This window comes from Abramis brama (genome assembly GCF_963993115.1).
Source record: "Abramis brama genome assembly, chromosome: 14".
Taxonomy (NCBI): Eukaryota; Metazoa; Chordata; class Actinopteri; order Cypriniformes; family Leuciscidae; genus Abramis; species Abramis brama.
The window spans coordinates 10961717-10978030 of record NC_139976.1 but is presented as its reverse complement, the minus strand read 5'-3'; the positions used below and the strand labels follow the sequence as shown (position 1 = coordinate 10978030).

Genomic DNA, 16314 nt, shown 5'->3' with positions numbered 1-16314 from the left:
GCCCCTGGCACTTAAACTGTATTGCATTACACTATTTTGCTGATATATGTCACAAACATGATTTTTTTTTTTCTTCCCCAATTTAACCTCAGTAATTAAAAGCTTCATTTATTTTGGAAAAATCATTAATTTTCTTTTCACCAATTCCACTCCCGTCCACAAGTATAAATCATAGCACTAGCAAACCCAGTTGGAGACAAGACCACCTAAAAGAAAACAAACATTGCCCTCTAGTGGACATATGGTTGATAAAAGACAACATGACCTCTTGATTTTATCACTGATCTTTATTTAAAACCCGATGTAACAGCATGTTAGAAATTTCTGTTTGCTTGCAGTTTAAATCTGAAATATTAGCATTGTTTTCAACGTGACAAATGAAGCCACATATGAATCTCCCACGTCTTTGGTGTGTTTCCCATATAAACGTATTGTTTAATAACAATATTGGTAACAGATCAAGTGTATCACAATAATTAAGAATTCTAACAATGTAGTATCAAACTAAAGAAATTATATACACAATACAAAGAGCTGTGTCTCAACCTTGACTTTTCTATAGCCCCTGAAAAGTGTCTGAATAAAGTATTAAAGAAAAAATAAGCTGGTATTACATATCAGTAAAGTCCATTTAGAAAGTGATCACAAAACAGGAAAGCTGTCTGTTTCTCCTGCTGGCTTGGTCCAAGTTCAGTAGCAAAAAGAGTCCTCCACAGGAAAATGCAGTACCATCAATACATTTACAAGACAGAAGAACTTGTACATTTATTTAAACAATGCAGAGCATTATAAAGGCTTGGCAACACTTGGAAACAGATCTTCTCTTGTACTTCTCTCTGGCAATCCCAGTTAGATATAGCCAGGAGGATGTGTTGTGTTTCAAACAAACCAACATTGTGAACAAGTTTGGTCAAACACCTAATAAATCAAAGACTTCACGAGCCACAGTTCTCTATCTCGTTCTTATTTATTGTAAGACTGTGGTGGCTTTGAACACTAGCTCCTTGTTTAAATTGCATTGTGGGTGTGTATTGTAAGTACAGCAACTGCATTGATCTATGAAATCTTGCAGCTCGTCCGTGCGCAGTTCTGGGATGGGCTCAGTGGCGGATAGATGATTTTGGATTTTTTGGTTCCGTTCCTTTTTTTAGCGCTGCTGGCTATGACCGAGTAAGAACGTCCATGCATCATCCTGGCGTTGAGGCCGTTGGCCATAGAGAAGGACTTCAGGTGGCTCTTTAAGGCAACAGGAAGTGGAAGTTTGTCCACAAGGTGCACTGGAGTGCAGGAAACGATAGAACGACAGCACAGGTCCTGCAGACTCAACACTGGACAAAAGAAAACAACAGGTTTTGGTTAAAGCAAAGGACCATAAAAACATCCTCAGTTTACAGGCATGTAAAAATGCAAGGCTGAAGGATAAATGTTTGATTTTTTCTAACAAAATACTGCTCAAATTCAAAATTCATATGTAGATTAGCAAGCTATCTATCATCATATGATTTAAAACAGTTTGTTTGTCTTACAAGGATGAAGTCATGCAATGGAAACAAGAAGCTGTTTTATCATATTCCTTGGCCTTTAAATAATCTCCAGTCAAAATAAACATATGATGCTTTTATTCAGTAAATGTTTTCATATTGCTTGATCTTGTTCCTACAAGCTTTTTTTTAGCATAAAGCAAAGCTATGATTATTAAGAGAAATGTGCTGTGGGGGCGGCATGCCGTTACATTGATATTTGAACACTGGGTGTCTCTGCTGTGAGGGGTATGAAGTCTCAAAGCTTTACATACTTCAGGTTTCTTAAGCGTTCATTTGGCCTATACATAATTGCAGCATTGGTCTAAGAAAAAAAACAAAACATGTATGGCTGTTTATGTGGTCATTCTCAGAAAAGGCAGGACTAAAAGGTCTGACAGCGTTCCTTAATGCATCATCTCATGTCAAAAGCATTTATGGTGAAGCTTGTTTAATTCCCTGAGAGAACATTTCCAACCTCAGCGACATAATGAGTCATAGGGAGATGTTGATGGAAGAGGAGTGAAACAACAGAGATGGTACTGTACCATTGACTATTGTAGAGATGTATCTGTCTTTTGTCTATTTTATATGAATTAATTACTTACGTTTATGCAATTGTAAATGTAACTGACATTTATCTAAGTGACATTTTTACTACAATAATTATTACAAATGAATTTTCACTTTTTTTGGCAATAGAAATATAACATTTTAATTGAATTTTAATAATATAATATAATATAATATAATATAATATAATATAATATAATATAATATAATATAATATAATATAATATAATATTTCCTGTATCAGACATCAGAACTCCTAAGAAGACAAGACACTAGCAGGCATAAAACTGTTTTTCATTCACAAATCATCAGTATTTAAATTTGTGTTGTTGTATTTCTGTACTAAACTTCCACTAAACTATTAAATTATTTTTACTTCCTGGTTTATTACACAATATGTGCAAACATGCAAACAATGGTACTCCAATCTTATACTGTACAGTGTTTTGGGGCTAACTTGTAATGTAAAAACACTGTAATAATGAGAACAATATTGAGAACGCTAACAGTTGCATAGAAATATACTGTATTTCATAGGAATTTTGTCTTTTTAACCAATACACCTGTAGAGACTCCCCAAAATATAAAAAGTCCTGATGCCTCCTACAGAGGACATAAAAAATAATGTCTTTCTTGTAAAGGAAAATAATACTCTGTGTTGTAAACTCACTGAAATTTCTATTTACCCAAGAAACAGTTTGAAAACTATTAAATACATCTGATAATTACAAAATATTGTTACATATTTTGTAAGTGTGATATCAACAAAAGACAGGAAGGTGACAGGTCAAACATCAATATGTAAAAAAAAAATATATATATATATATATATATATATTACCCAGAATGCACCAGGTGTTATATATATACATATACATATAAATATACATATACATATACATATACCAGGACTCAACGGTGAGAAATTCACATAAAACAAATGTCATATAGTGACAAAAGTGAATTTCTGAGACACAGCTGAATAATGACCATATCATACATGACTGAATGTAAATGAAAGCCCTATAATAAACACATGACCCATTTTGTTTGTGTGAATCCTGACAATAGAGGCTTGTTACCTTTATTGGGTCTCCAAAGTCGCTCCATACCATGCCTCATAAGCACAATTCGGGCCAGCTCAGTGAAGGACTCGGTAATGTTAAAGTTACAGAGAGGGCTGACTTCGAAGAATGTGACGCCTAGTCGCTCTGCAAAGGCCTGGGCGTGCTCAGTCGTCACCTGCCGCTTATAGGCCAGGTGAAGCCTGTTTCCCACCAGGATCTTGGGAACACCTGGTGCATGCTGGGTAAAAATAAAACAGTACATCAACTGTTATAAACTATCTCTTCAAGACATTACTGGTTTCCTGATGTGTTTTATATTTATGTCAAGACAATCGCTTTATTAATAAAGCAATTTTGAAACAACTCGCACAGCCAGTGTACGCAGTGCGCATCATCAGACCCCTGCAGATTAGTTACAAAGCCTCTTATTATCATTTATAATTGCAACAATTATAATCATAAACGAGTTGCATAAAACAGCACATTTCCTGATTTATGGAGATACACATCTATCTTAGCACCTTCTCAAGATGATTAGCTTATGTTTTATTCAGATCTTCAATGTAATTCCAAAACCACTGGTATGACCTCATGTCTGTTTATACCCATATTGCACATCAGGTTTAACATGCTTATTACTCTAAATACTATAGTAGATTTCGGATCTGATAGATCTGATTTTACCTCATCAATCTCTTTAATCCATCTGTCGATGCCATCAAAAGACCACCGGTTTGTGATGTCATATACAAGGATAACACCCTGTGAGAAACAAATTGTGTTATGTTATAGATAACATACAGTTTATTAAACTTAAATGCATTCTCAATTCAAAATGTAAGAATTTTTTTTAATTTTTGCTAAGTTTTTGAGTTTGAATTAAATAACACATTCATCCTCATCTCAGATAAGGAAACGAATGTGGTACTGGAGGTGGTACTATTTATCATCTCATATTGTATGTGACTAAAATTGTTGGCAAAGAAGTTTATGATGTAATGTCAATAAAGATTGTGGCATTGCTCCAAGAGTTGCTGTTATTAGGATATCTGTGTTTGCCAGAACAAGGAAATGTCATGTCAACAATACCAGTCCACTCGGATTTATAGCATACCACACTTTCAACAGGAACTGCTGATCTTTGGGTGTGGTGTTTAACAACTGTCTGGGAACACTGGGATTTCAGAGATATTCAACAGCCCATTTCCTAAAGTCTATTTGTCTATATAATTGTACATTTATTTTAAATCATTACATTTTTAAATGAATAATTATTAATAAAATAATTTAAAAGTTTAAATTTAAAACAGACACTCACAAACTCAAAAAATGGTGACTGATGAAATGATTTCCCACTATTTTACATTTAAAAAATAATAATTATGAATAGAATATTTTTTCAATTATATATAAATTATTTCAAATATTATTTTTATTATTATTATTTACATTTTAATTATGAATAATTGAAAGTTTTTATTGTAAATAATTGTTAATTTTGTATTTACAAAGTGTTTTTATCATTTTTTTTGCTGTTATACCTGTGCTCCTCTGGAATATGAGCGGAATATGGTGCAGAATCTGCCTTGTCCTGAGGTGTCCCTGCAAAAACAACACAACACAGAGGGTCCGCATCACAAAGAACACATTCATCTTACTTCTGTTCTTCAATACGTCTGTAGCTATTGTCTTTCCCTCTGCCTGGTGACACGAGGAGCTTTCTGTGGTTGGTGCCAGGGCAGCAGACTTTGAGTAGGAGCAGTGAAATGAATCATTCACCATCCAGGGCTGAGCGCAGCACCAAGATGTGCCAGTCATGTTCCAGTGAGTAGGACTGGAGTATCACAAACACTTCGCTCTAAAATGCTTCGTCTATCAAGGCCAGATTATCAATAATTCATTCCTGATTCTTGCAAAAAGCTCAGTTCTCTTGAAATGTGCCAGAATATAACTTCTAGGCATGGCTAGCGGGATTGACTTGGCTGAATTTTTCACTGGAAGTTTATTGAGAAGCGCTGTAATTAACATAGCCAGACGTTTGGCATGTTCACTTCATATTTTGGAAACCAAAAGGACCTCATTGAGTGTACACAGGCGTGATGGAAACTTGAATCTCTCTTTATGCTCGGTTTGAGTTCAAGAAGATAACAGGAAGAAATCAAGCTGAAACTTAAAAGTGTAACGTGTATTTCAAGGAGCTGTCAGGTGCTGCAGTCATGTACTGTAAAGCTACTCACCAAAGCTGGAGCTTGACTCTGCGTCCATCGAGGAGTATGGTAGTTGTCTTGTAGTCAATGCCTACAAGTGAAAAAGAAATAACTAAATTACTTAAAGGTGAAGTGTGTAATTTATGCAGCACTTGCGTCACCATGTGTAATCGCAAAAGTGACAGTTTTCGAACAGGTTTCCTACACAAACAAAGAAAAGCAAACAAACCCCTTCAGACCCTGAGTCCATTGGAATGGACGCCACATGGTATTTGGTTTAAACCAATCTTTTTTTTTAATAATAAAAGTAATTTCTGCTCACTGATTGGGCCCTGATCAACCAATCACAATGAAGATATGACCCCTAACTTAATCTGATTGAGCTTCAGGCATCACAAAAGACAGGCATGGCTAACTGATTAGACAGGTGGAGAAGTAAAGCCTTGTTTATATACTTTCGCCTGGCTCTGTACTGCGAGCCTCCGCTGACTGCGCTCGCACCTCTCCAAACAGAGGAGGCGTTTATACTTGACGCGCTCACTGTTGTACTATTCTTTGAAATGACAGGGGGCGACTCGGAGGAATTGTCCTCTAAACCATCAGGAAGCAGCGGTGAGAAGGTACACAAGTGACAATGTTTGTTTTTATTACGCTTCACCAAACCCAGAACCAAAGAATCGTTTAAAACCCAGCAAACCTTGAGATTATTACTTGTGACATTAGGACAAAATGTATGGATATGAGAACATATGTATAAAACAACAACAGTCAAAAACAACAGTCTCTTAAATATTTTCTAATTTAATTTAATTTTATGAACATTTTTATTAAAGGTCCCGTATTATGCCCCTTTTCACAAGATGTAAAATAAGTCTCTGATGTCCCCAGAGTGTGTATGTGAAGTTTCAGCTCAAAATACCCAACAGATCATTTTTTACAGCATGTTTAAATTGTCATTTTTTGGGGCACAGAAAAACGCGCTGTTTTAGTGTGTGCCCTTTAAATGCAAATAAGCTGCTGCTGGACGACCCAGGGGGCGGAGCTTCATGAGCTCGCGCTCAGTCTCTCAGGACAATTTCATCTCACGGAATGATGATAATATCAGAAACTCTCAGTAACGGTGTTCACTTCGAGTCGGACAATAATGCCTACAGAGTCAGAGTGCTGTATAGAGATGAAACAGGTATAGTTTAGTAGTTTAATTACGGTTATTATAACGTATTTGTCATCTGCTTGTATGTATCCATTATTTATTAATAGCCTACAAGTCTGCTGTTTCGGACCAGGTCCGAATGATGATCAAACATATACTGATGAGTTTAAGTAAGGAATAATTGACGACAGGCCGTTGAATTATTAGAAAAATAATGCACACCCGAGGTGGTAATGCGGTCACGACGCGAAGCGGAGTGGCCGTTACACCTCGGTGTGCATTATTTTTCTAATAATTCAACGGCCTGAAGTCAATTATTCCGCTTATACTACAGTTGCCACACATCGAAACATTGTTCAGATTATGTATTTCAAGACGTTTGTAAAGTTGTTGTCATTAAAACGCTCTTGTATGTAGGACTAATTTCTTACGCATCTAATCCAGTGTCTCCGTTGCTAAGTCCAAAACGTCATTTTAGAGTTAGTAACGGAGGTTTGAGCCTCTGATAGCAGACTAATGCTGGAGACACACGACTAGCTGACACATTCTCTTACTGTTTTCATCGCTGCAGCAGATTTTAAACACCGACTTTGAACACAGACTGAACGCGCTGAACACGCGTTTGGTCATGATCAGTCATAAGTATCAAATTACATTCATAACCGGCCTTAAAGTGTGTCCCCGGCTTTATGCAGTTATTAATGCAGTAATTAGAGAGATATGTTGCAATAATGAGACAAGCATGTGCGTCAATATTATTATTTATTTATTAATTCAATTCGTTATAATTAATTTGTTCATTCTTTTTTCTATTATTGACAGATGTTATAAAACACATAAATAAATTAATTAATTAAACCAAATAAATTAAACACAAAGCCATTTTAACAAGTAGGCCTATCAATAACTATTTATTTGTTATATATTATCTGCAATAAAAATCCGTGCTGCAGGACTATCCATTTATTTATTTATTTAGCCTATATTCAGTTTAATTTTCTACTGATTATAGATAGCCTAGGCCTATATACTTTATTAAAATTAAACTGCATGTTTCCATTGATTGTGAAGCTAGACGTTGAAAATTGCAGATCAAGCGCATGAGGCTGCATGTTTTTTCTTGTTATGAATTGTATCCTATTTTCCGTTATTACAGTTGACTACGCGAAGTGATATGGAACTGTAATGCGGTCAAGACCTGCCTGGAACTACTTTAGCTGTGCGTTTCCCTGAAAATAATGCACACCTTAGAACGTTCTTCAACCAATCAGATTCAAGCATTCAACAGCCCTGTAGTATAATAAAGTTTATTGTACATCAAACAAAAGATGAAGCATCAGTTTTACTTCAGAAAATCACCGTAAGAGCTGAGTAGACACAGTAAGTTATAAGAAGTGCGCAAGTACATAAACGAATTTCGGTAGAGTTGAGGGAGCATTCCTGTGGGCGGAGGTTAGTCAAAAAACGGTTCTAGTGACGTCATTAAAGAAGGAAGTAGAGGGATGTAGTCCAAACGGGCCGTTCGCTGTAGGCGACTTCTGTTAAATAAAATATCTCGCTCGGCATTTAACTTTGAGCTTTATAATTTTACAGATATTATTTATGCTCTAACAACAACATTACACACTAACTAAAGTTTGAAACATGGGATCACGAAGAACAGGACCTTTAAACATTTTGGGTTTTAGCGGCAGTTAAAGGGTTCTGGGCAGTTTAGTTGTCCAAGTTAAAAGATCCCATTAAGATCCCATCTAATTGATATTCTGGTCCTTACATATTGTCCCTGCCAAACTTTATAAGCCTGAATGCGTAGTAAAGTAAAAGCATCTCTCTTAAACAAGCTGCGCAATTTGAGGTATCATTCAGGTTGATAACATTAACAGTGCAGGACGGGTTATAAAACAAAGCAGGGGTTTGTTCAAATTCCTAGTATGAGCAAAAGTATGAGTGATAGTAATGCCCTGGCAAACACTAATAATAATCTAATAACTGCAAATGGGAAAAGCAAGTGGTGAGAACAGCTGTAGAGTGGTCCACTGAGAGTTGGAATATTATGTTCTAATAAAGATTGCATTTTTAGTCTTCATCGATTTCAGTTACAATGTCCCTCTTTTGATCATGAATTTGGATGACAGCAACTATGATTAAGTGATGTCTGTTGTTATGAACATAACACTTGAGGATGCCTGGGCTGAGATTGGAAAGCTTTTAGTGTCACCTCCATGGGGGTTCCAGGTTCCACACACATACACACTGGCATTCTGAACACTCTTTCTCCTATAGGGAATTTCAGAGCTTATCACACATTCCACTGCGATGAGAAAGAAATCCAACACTGTGAAAATATACATGGAACAACTGGGAGATTCCATTAAGGTGACAGAAAGAAGATTTAAAAACACCATGGCTGTCACTAAAGAATGGAATCAAGTGAACCAAACACAATCCCAAGTCACCCTGTGAACTGTGAGGTCACTCTTAGGGAATTGCAGCATATCAAAATGGTGAGGTGTAACCCTCATGTTCTGTACATTAAAAATAAAGTATCAGGTATCAAGTCCTTCATGAAAAATGATGCATTAGTTCTGTCTGGAGTCACAAGGATTACATCTATAATACTTAATAAATGCAAAGATTTATTTATTTGTGATACAACAGGCTATTATTAATACGCTTCCATAATATCTGTCAATGGGTTTTGATTAGGTCATAGAAACATTCACTATATCATTTAAAATATGGGGTTGGTGAGATTTTTTAAATATTTAAAAAAAACGTCTCGTATGCAAACGAAGGTTGCATTTATGTGATGAAAAATACAGTAAAAATAATATTGTGAAATATGATCAAAATGTAATTTATCCCTGTGATGGCAAAGCTGAATTTCTAATAATAATTACTCCAGTCTTCAGTGTCACATGATCCTTCAGAAATCAATCTTATATGCTGATGCTCAAGAAACATTTATTATTATTATCAATGTTGAATAGAATAGAAAGTTAAAAATAACAGCATTTATTTAAAATATAATGTGTTTATGTTAAAATGTAAGTCTTCACAGTCACTTTTGATCAACTTAATGTGTCCTTACTGAATAAAAGCATTTATTTCTTTAAAAGTTGAGCAATAAATTCTTAAGATAATTAGATGATTCTTCATACTAAAGTAAAAAAAAAATCATCAAATAAACATGATCAGCGCTTGCATCATATTTTCCACCACTAAATAAATCTTTTATCAAGCTTTTGATAAAAGGCTTATTGTTAATTATTTAATTCAACGTGATGCAGTTAGACAAATATTGTATAACACCAGCTTGTACTATTTTTTTTTCTTTATAAAAATGTGTGCCTGTAGGATGCAGTCTTCCTGTTTGTGTGGGCAAGCTCTGATTCATCCTGACAGATTTTTTTCACACTAACTCTTTCTGTCTCCCCGCGCAATTACCCTGCTCTGCACCTCTCCTCACAACAACCAGCAGCGAGCCATAGACCTTTTCTGACGGGATGACACATACGCCGGATCAACGGGATGTCAGTGGATGAGGATGAAGCCTCTGTGGATAATGGTGTTCAAAATCTAGAGCTTAGAGAGAAACAGTTATGCTAACACTTACTGATCCATTCCCATGAAATTTAAAGTCATGAAATTATACACAAACCAAATATACTGCAAGCTGCTTTGTGGCCTGTGGAGATGTGGTTGACCTGAAAATAACATCAAACAGATGAGCCAGAATTTAAAACAGCTTAATTAAACTCCTATAGACCTTAGTCAGGGTAGACACCATATTTAAAGGTGCACTCAGTAAAAAAACAGTACATTTGATGTCAAAAACTGACAAATTTCACATATGTTAACAAAAAATGACATAGAGATAAATGAGATAAACACTTGAGTCATATGAGTAACATATAGGCCTAAGTGCTATCAAATCGATTAATCGCGATTAATCGCATCTAACCTAAGTTTGTGTTTACATAATATGTGTGTGTGTATATGTTACCGGCAAAGTGTGAAATCCCGGTATTGTATAGAATGCCTAGGCAATGTATAGAATTCCTGATGTTTTTTGCAAAAAATACATTACCTAATTCTATACATTACCTAGGCATCACATTATGAAATAAATGTTTTTCTCCAAAACATGTTGGCCACAATTATTCATACCCCTAGAATGTTTTATGAATAAAATATCTCTGAAGTATATTACCATTAATATTTACATTTTTTTAGCACACCAGGGAGACTAGGAACATGAAATTGTCCAGCCATGACTTCTTGTTTCACAGGATTTTAAATATGAGGAAACGCAAAGGCCAAATTCCATTAATCATCCATTACAATGTGTAAAACCAAATAATACAGTTCTGATTTGCAGCAAAAGATTGTTGAGCGTCACAAAATATAAAGTGGCTGTAAGAAAATAGCTAAATAATTGAAAATACCCATTTTGACCATCAGGGCAATAATTAAGAAGTTATAATCAAGTAAAAATGTTACAAATCTGCCAGGAAGAGGACGTGTGTCTATATTATCTTAATGCACGGTAAGGAGGATGGTTTGAGTGGCCAAAGACTCTCCAAGGATCAAAGATGGAGAATTGGAGAGATTAGTTGAGTCTTGGGGTCAGAAAGCCTATAAAAAAAAAAAATCAAACAACCCCTACAATCACCACATGTTGTTTCGGAGGGTTTCAAGAAAAATGCTCCTCGCTCCTCCAAAAACAAACTCCAGCATATTCAGTGGTCAGACACGACTGGAACTTCAAACAACACAGGGTTCTGTGGTCAGATGAAACTAAAAAAAGAGCTTTTTGGCAGCAAACACGCTAGATGGGTTTGGTGCACACAAGGATAAAAAGTACCCCATGTGTACAATTTAATATACCACTGGATCTTTAATGTTGTGGGCATATTTTTCTGCTGGAGGTCCTGGACTTCTTATTCAGATACATGGCATCGTGGATTCTATCAAATATCAATGGATAAAAAAATCCAAACCTGACGGCCTCTGCTAGAAATCTTATAATGGGCCATGGTTGGATCTTCCATCAGGACAACGATCCAAAACAAACATCAAAATCAACACAAAAATGTGTTTCGGAGCACAAAATGAAGCTTCTGCCATGACCGTCCCAGTTCCCTGACCTGATGAGTGGAGTGAACTGAAGAGAAGAAGCACCAACATGGATCTGGGAATCTGAAGGATCTGGAGAGATTCTGTGTGGAGGAATGATCTCCGATCTCTTGTCAGGTGTTCTCCAAACTCATCAGGCATTATAGGAGAAGACTCAGAGCAGTTATCTTGGCAAAAGGAGATTGCAAAAAGGTATTTACTAAAAGGGTATGAATAATTGTGGCCAACGTGTTTTGGAGAAAAACATTTATTTCATAATGTAATTTCCCCCCCAATTTGAATTCTTTTACTTCAATGAAAGGTTAGAATTTTGCCAATTTTTTGAACGAAAGATCACATTTTTTGAATGAAAGATTTATTTTTTACAGCCATTTTTTTTATCACATTTACCGGGGGTATGAATACTTTCCGTACCCACTGTATATATGTGTCTGTGTATGTACATAGACACACACACACACACACACAGAGAGAGAGCTGATGATATATATATAACATTAATAATATATACACACACATATTTTATGTCAACACATACTTTTATGTTAGATGTGATTAATCACGATTAATCAATTTGACAGCACTAGTTGTTATTTAAAATTCTATACTATTTTTTATCAATGAAAAATAAAATACTAAAAACTCATTATGAATGCTATAAATTAATTTATGCATCACAGTCGTATAATATACAGTATGAAAAATCTATGTACCTTTTCAGATTTGCTAAAGATTATAACAGTGTTATTAGTGTTTTGAAATATGAAAGTAAGTGAGTGTTGGATGACGGCAAAGGTAATCTAAATGAGCATGCAAAAATAAACATTCATTACCAAAATATTGACCAATACCAATAAATTACAAAAACCTAATGCTGGCCAATAAACAATATGGCACCCATAATTGCAAGAGTCGCTTTTGTGTGATGCTGCAAGGTGTCAGTATAAATCCAAGAAGGTAATGCAACATAAACTAAAAACATATTTGGTGATCATTTAAAATTAGATGTGATCTAAGACAATACAACATACAGAATAGACTGTTCTTCTCCCCCTCACAGCCTCATTTTCATTTGTGCAAAATCAAATATGCCGTCTACCCTGATTAAGCTCCACAGACATTACATAACCAAAAACACATTGAGCAAGACATCAGCCTGTTCGTTATTTATAAGACGGTGGGATAAATGTTTCAGTGGCGCAGAACTGATTTCTCTCTTGGTGAAGAACAGCTGCAAAGCTTCAACTGTCATTGTTTCTTTAAAACCAAGAAGTCAATGCTCCATTTTCATAGTTCAAACAAACAAATGGCTTGAGAGGTTCATGCAAGTGTTTAGATAAACATCAGAATGTTCCACTCCATTATCGCCACATTCGCCAGCAAAGCCTGGCTGCATCCTTATTCCCCTCAGCCGCATTTCGCTCAGCAGTCACAGAGCACAGTGTTGGCCAGTGGTAATAATCTCTATAAACAGAAACTCCAACAGAGACTTCTGCTGGCAAGAGTATTAGGCAAGAGCTTTCCCTGTCGAATCATAATGCAGTTTATCGACCATGTACATGTATGCACTTATAAGGAATTTTGTGAGTTGCTCTCAAGGTTATGATGCAAAATAAATACAAAAGTTATAGAATATGGAAGAATAGGATGTAGAAAATGTTCTGAATCTGGTAAGCAACCTAAACAGCAAAAAGCTCCAGTAGTAGTCTATTAATTGCTTGCATACCCAATGTCTTGGGATCTGTTTTCTAAGTATTAGCATCCTGGCAGGGCTGTTTACTGGCCCAACGGGGGCAATATTTTTTCAAGAGAGTATGTAAATGAATGTAGTATGAAGTCAATTTCACAAGCCTGCGGTGAGGTATTAAATTTTCATCACTGTTGAGCTAGAAATGAGCAACCAGAGAAGAGTTTAAAGTCAACATGAAAACTCAACCCTATTTACTTTCTTAATGCACATTCCTGATCTTATTATGATTTAGTAATCAATGCACCTTATTTTTGTAATGATTAATCAAAATGCTTATTTGTTGACATCAAATAAGATGTTCATTTTGGTTTAGAAAGTCAGCTTTTCACAATCCACAAAAAGTCCTGCATGCTCAGAAAGTCACATTACAGAGGTAAAATGGGTTGCGAATGGCAATTCATGTCGACATTAGGAATATGTAGTAATAGTCCTGTCCAGCGATTCAAAGACTATTTAAGGGCTCTTGTTCTTAAAGATTTATTTATTTTTTGTTCCTTCTATAACCTGTTGCCCCTCTTCTAAAAGTGGCTGGCACTGCATCCTCAGCTGCTTGGATAAATGAGTACACAACTGTGCAAGCCACCCAGATCTCAGTCAGCCTCTGACCCTAGAATGAACAGGTTGGCCAGTGTTGCCAAGTCCACAGTTTTCCTGCGGTACTGGGCTAGTTTAACACTGTTGCCACGGGTTGTTTTTGTAGTCCCCACTGAAGCGCGATTTTTAACCCCTGGAACACGGTTTATACCGGGAAACCGGTACCCTCGCACATCCTGATTTTGCTGAGTTAGACGTTTTCCTGGGTCAACATATTTTGTTGATCCTGGAACAACATTCCTGTCCGAAAATGTAATCCTAACCATAAGTTATATGGTTATGGTATCCTTAAAAACAGAGGGAAATGATAGGTGAATAACACTAATGTAGAAGCACCTAACCCTGGTTGTAAGCCTAATCTTGACATAAACTGTAAACTTGTCTCTCAATTCGGATTGCTTGATTGGAATGTTGTTACAGGATCAACAAAGATGTTGATCCAAGAACATGTTGCACTTGGTGAAATCAGGTTCTGCTATATCAGCAATTGGGCTGGTTTAGTTGTTCAGACCTGGTCAGTTTACTCACTAAATCACTCCAGTGTAATCTAAGCTGTTAAAATGAGACTCAAAATGTTCATCAGACCTATAACTTTGACCAAATGCTTTGACAATGAAAATCGTGCGCATGGAGCATATTGTTCCTCCTGTTCAAGCATGCATGGTGAAATAACAATAAAACCTGTGATAGCATTCTGAAGAAATAGAAATTACTAAGAATCAACAGACCTTAAGGAGTCACACTGAGAGCTGATTGGTACTTAGTTAATAAGTGATATACAAGTCATTACATAATGATGTTGTGATTTGTTAGTTATGTGATACCAGCCACTTGCTTCTGTCACATAAAGAATGTTGACGGTCTTTTAGACAAGATGCATGAAAATATGTTATTTAGCTGTGAAAGCCCAAAGGGGCGGGGAGTTCACTACAGTTGATTTTGTCCCCTGGGAAGAGTTTTCCAAAACAGGGAGAAACTCATTACAAACTACTGAGCTGCAAATAAGAGCTGAGCAAGCCAGGGCTAGAAGAGAAATGTGATCTATATGTTTCAAATATGTGGCATATATACTGTAATAATAAATGAAACATTTTAAATAAATGTACTTCAGTGGACAATCTTTTTTTTTTTTCAAATAGTTCATTATAAATTGTCTGTATCAAGATTGATCGTGACAAAACACAGTTTACAACTGTATTGATGTAGCTAGTCATGATGCTTGGCATGCTTTTTTGTAACATTTTTGCAAGTAGTCTGAACATCATGATACATGATAAAAATGTTGAAAAACCTACAATCCAATGAATCCATGATAATAGATTCACTTGAAAATGCATAGACTGTCCAACTTTAGTCTCATTTGTACAATACAAGGATCATAACTTACCCATATTGTATCCATAGGGTGATTCACTGGATCCATCCTGCAGACTGGCCAGTATTTCCCCTTTCCCCACATCACTGTCTCCAACCAGCAGGAATTTCAGGAGGAAATCATAAGCTTTTGCTGGGCTGCTCCTGTGGTTCATCTTCACATCAGCCCGATGACCCATTCTGGTGCATCATGTAACTGTCCCTTGATGGACTTGTGTTCAATTTCTCAAGCCACCAGAACTGAACAATATAGCCGTTTTTAAAAATACAAACCTGCGTTTTCTTCACTAGTCTTTTCTGTGTTTAAAATGTCATATCCAGTGCATCACTAAAGCTGTCCTATTGTTCAGAGATTCTGGTTGTAGATCCACTGATGCTGTTGCGTCACATTTGTAGGTAAATAAAGACCCTGATATGTTTACAGTATAGTAACATAAGGCAAGTGACTCTTCTTAAATTAGATGTTTATACTTGTAAAATAAATGTTAATCTTAATAAATCACACCTAATGTTTTTTTATCTTTGTATTTCGAGCAAACCTAGTCCATTGAGCTCTCTGGCACGATCCATCTCTTCCATCAGCCTCCCTTAACAGAAAAATGTAAGTTCATCCTTAGATTTTCCTTGATTGGTTCCTGTGTGGAGTTGCTAGGGCAGCTCTCCTCGTTTATTGGACATTACGCGCGTCCATTAAATCCCGTAAACGCCCATTTTGTGTTGGAGAGGGTGTGGCCAATCTGCTGTTTTGATCCTGTAAGCGCTGATGGCAGATCAGCCCCCGTAAGTTCATCCATTTAGGTTTTGTCGCGCGGACGGTGGCTCAGCTGATTCTGCGTCAGCGCTCCAGCGCGCTTCAAGCGCGTGCTCGGGTTTGTTGTTTTCCGGGGCACGAAGAATTACGTAGTGCTTTAATGACGTAATATTATTGTAGTTTCTA

At 36.3% G+C, this 16314-nt stretch overlaps 1 protein-coding gene across 1 annotated transcript; it reads right to left on the bottom strand.

Moving 5' to 3' along the window:
- Positions 1-272: 272 nt before the first annotated feature.
- On the bottom strand, positions 273-15972 carry rab40b (RAB40B, member RAS oncogene family). Its single transcript, XM_084134194.1, has 6 exons — positions 15391-15972; positions 5398-5458; positions 4702-4762; positions 3845-3922; positions 3176-3398; positions 273-1328 (listed from the first exon to the last, which is right to left on the bottom strand). The coding sequence occupies exons 1-6, from the start codon at positions 15554-15556 to the stop codon at positions 1057-1059; spliced, it is 861 nt and encodes a 286-aa protein (XP_083990320.1). The 5' UTR covers positions 15557-15972; the 3' UTR covers positions 273-1056.
- Positions 15973-16314: the final 342 nt, after the last annotated feature.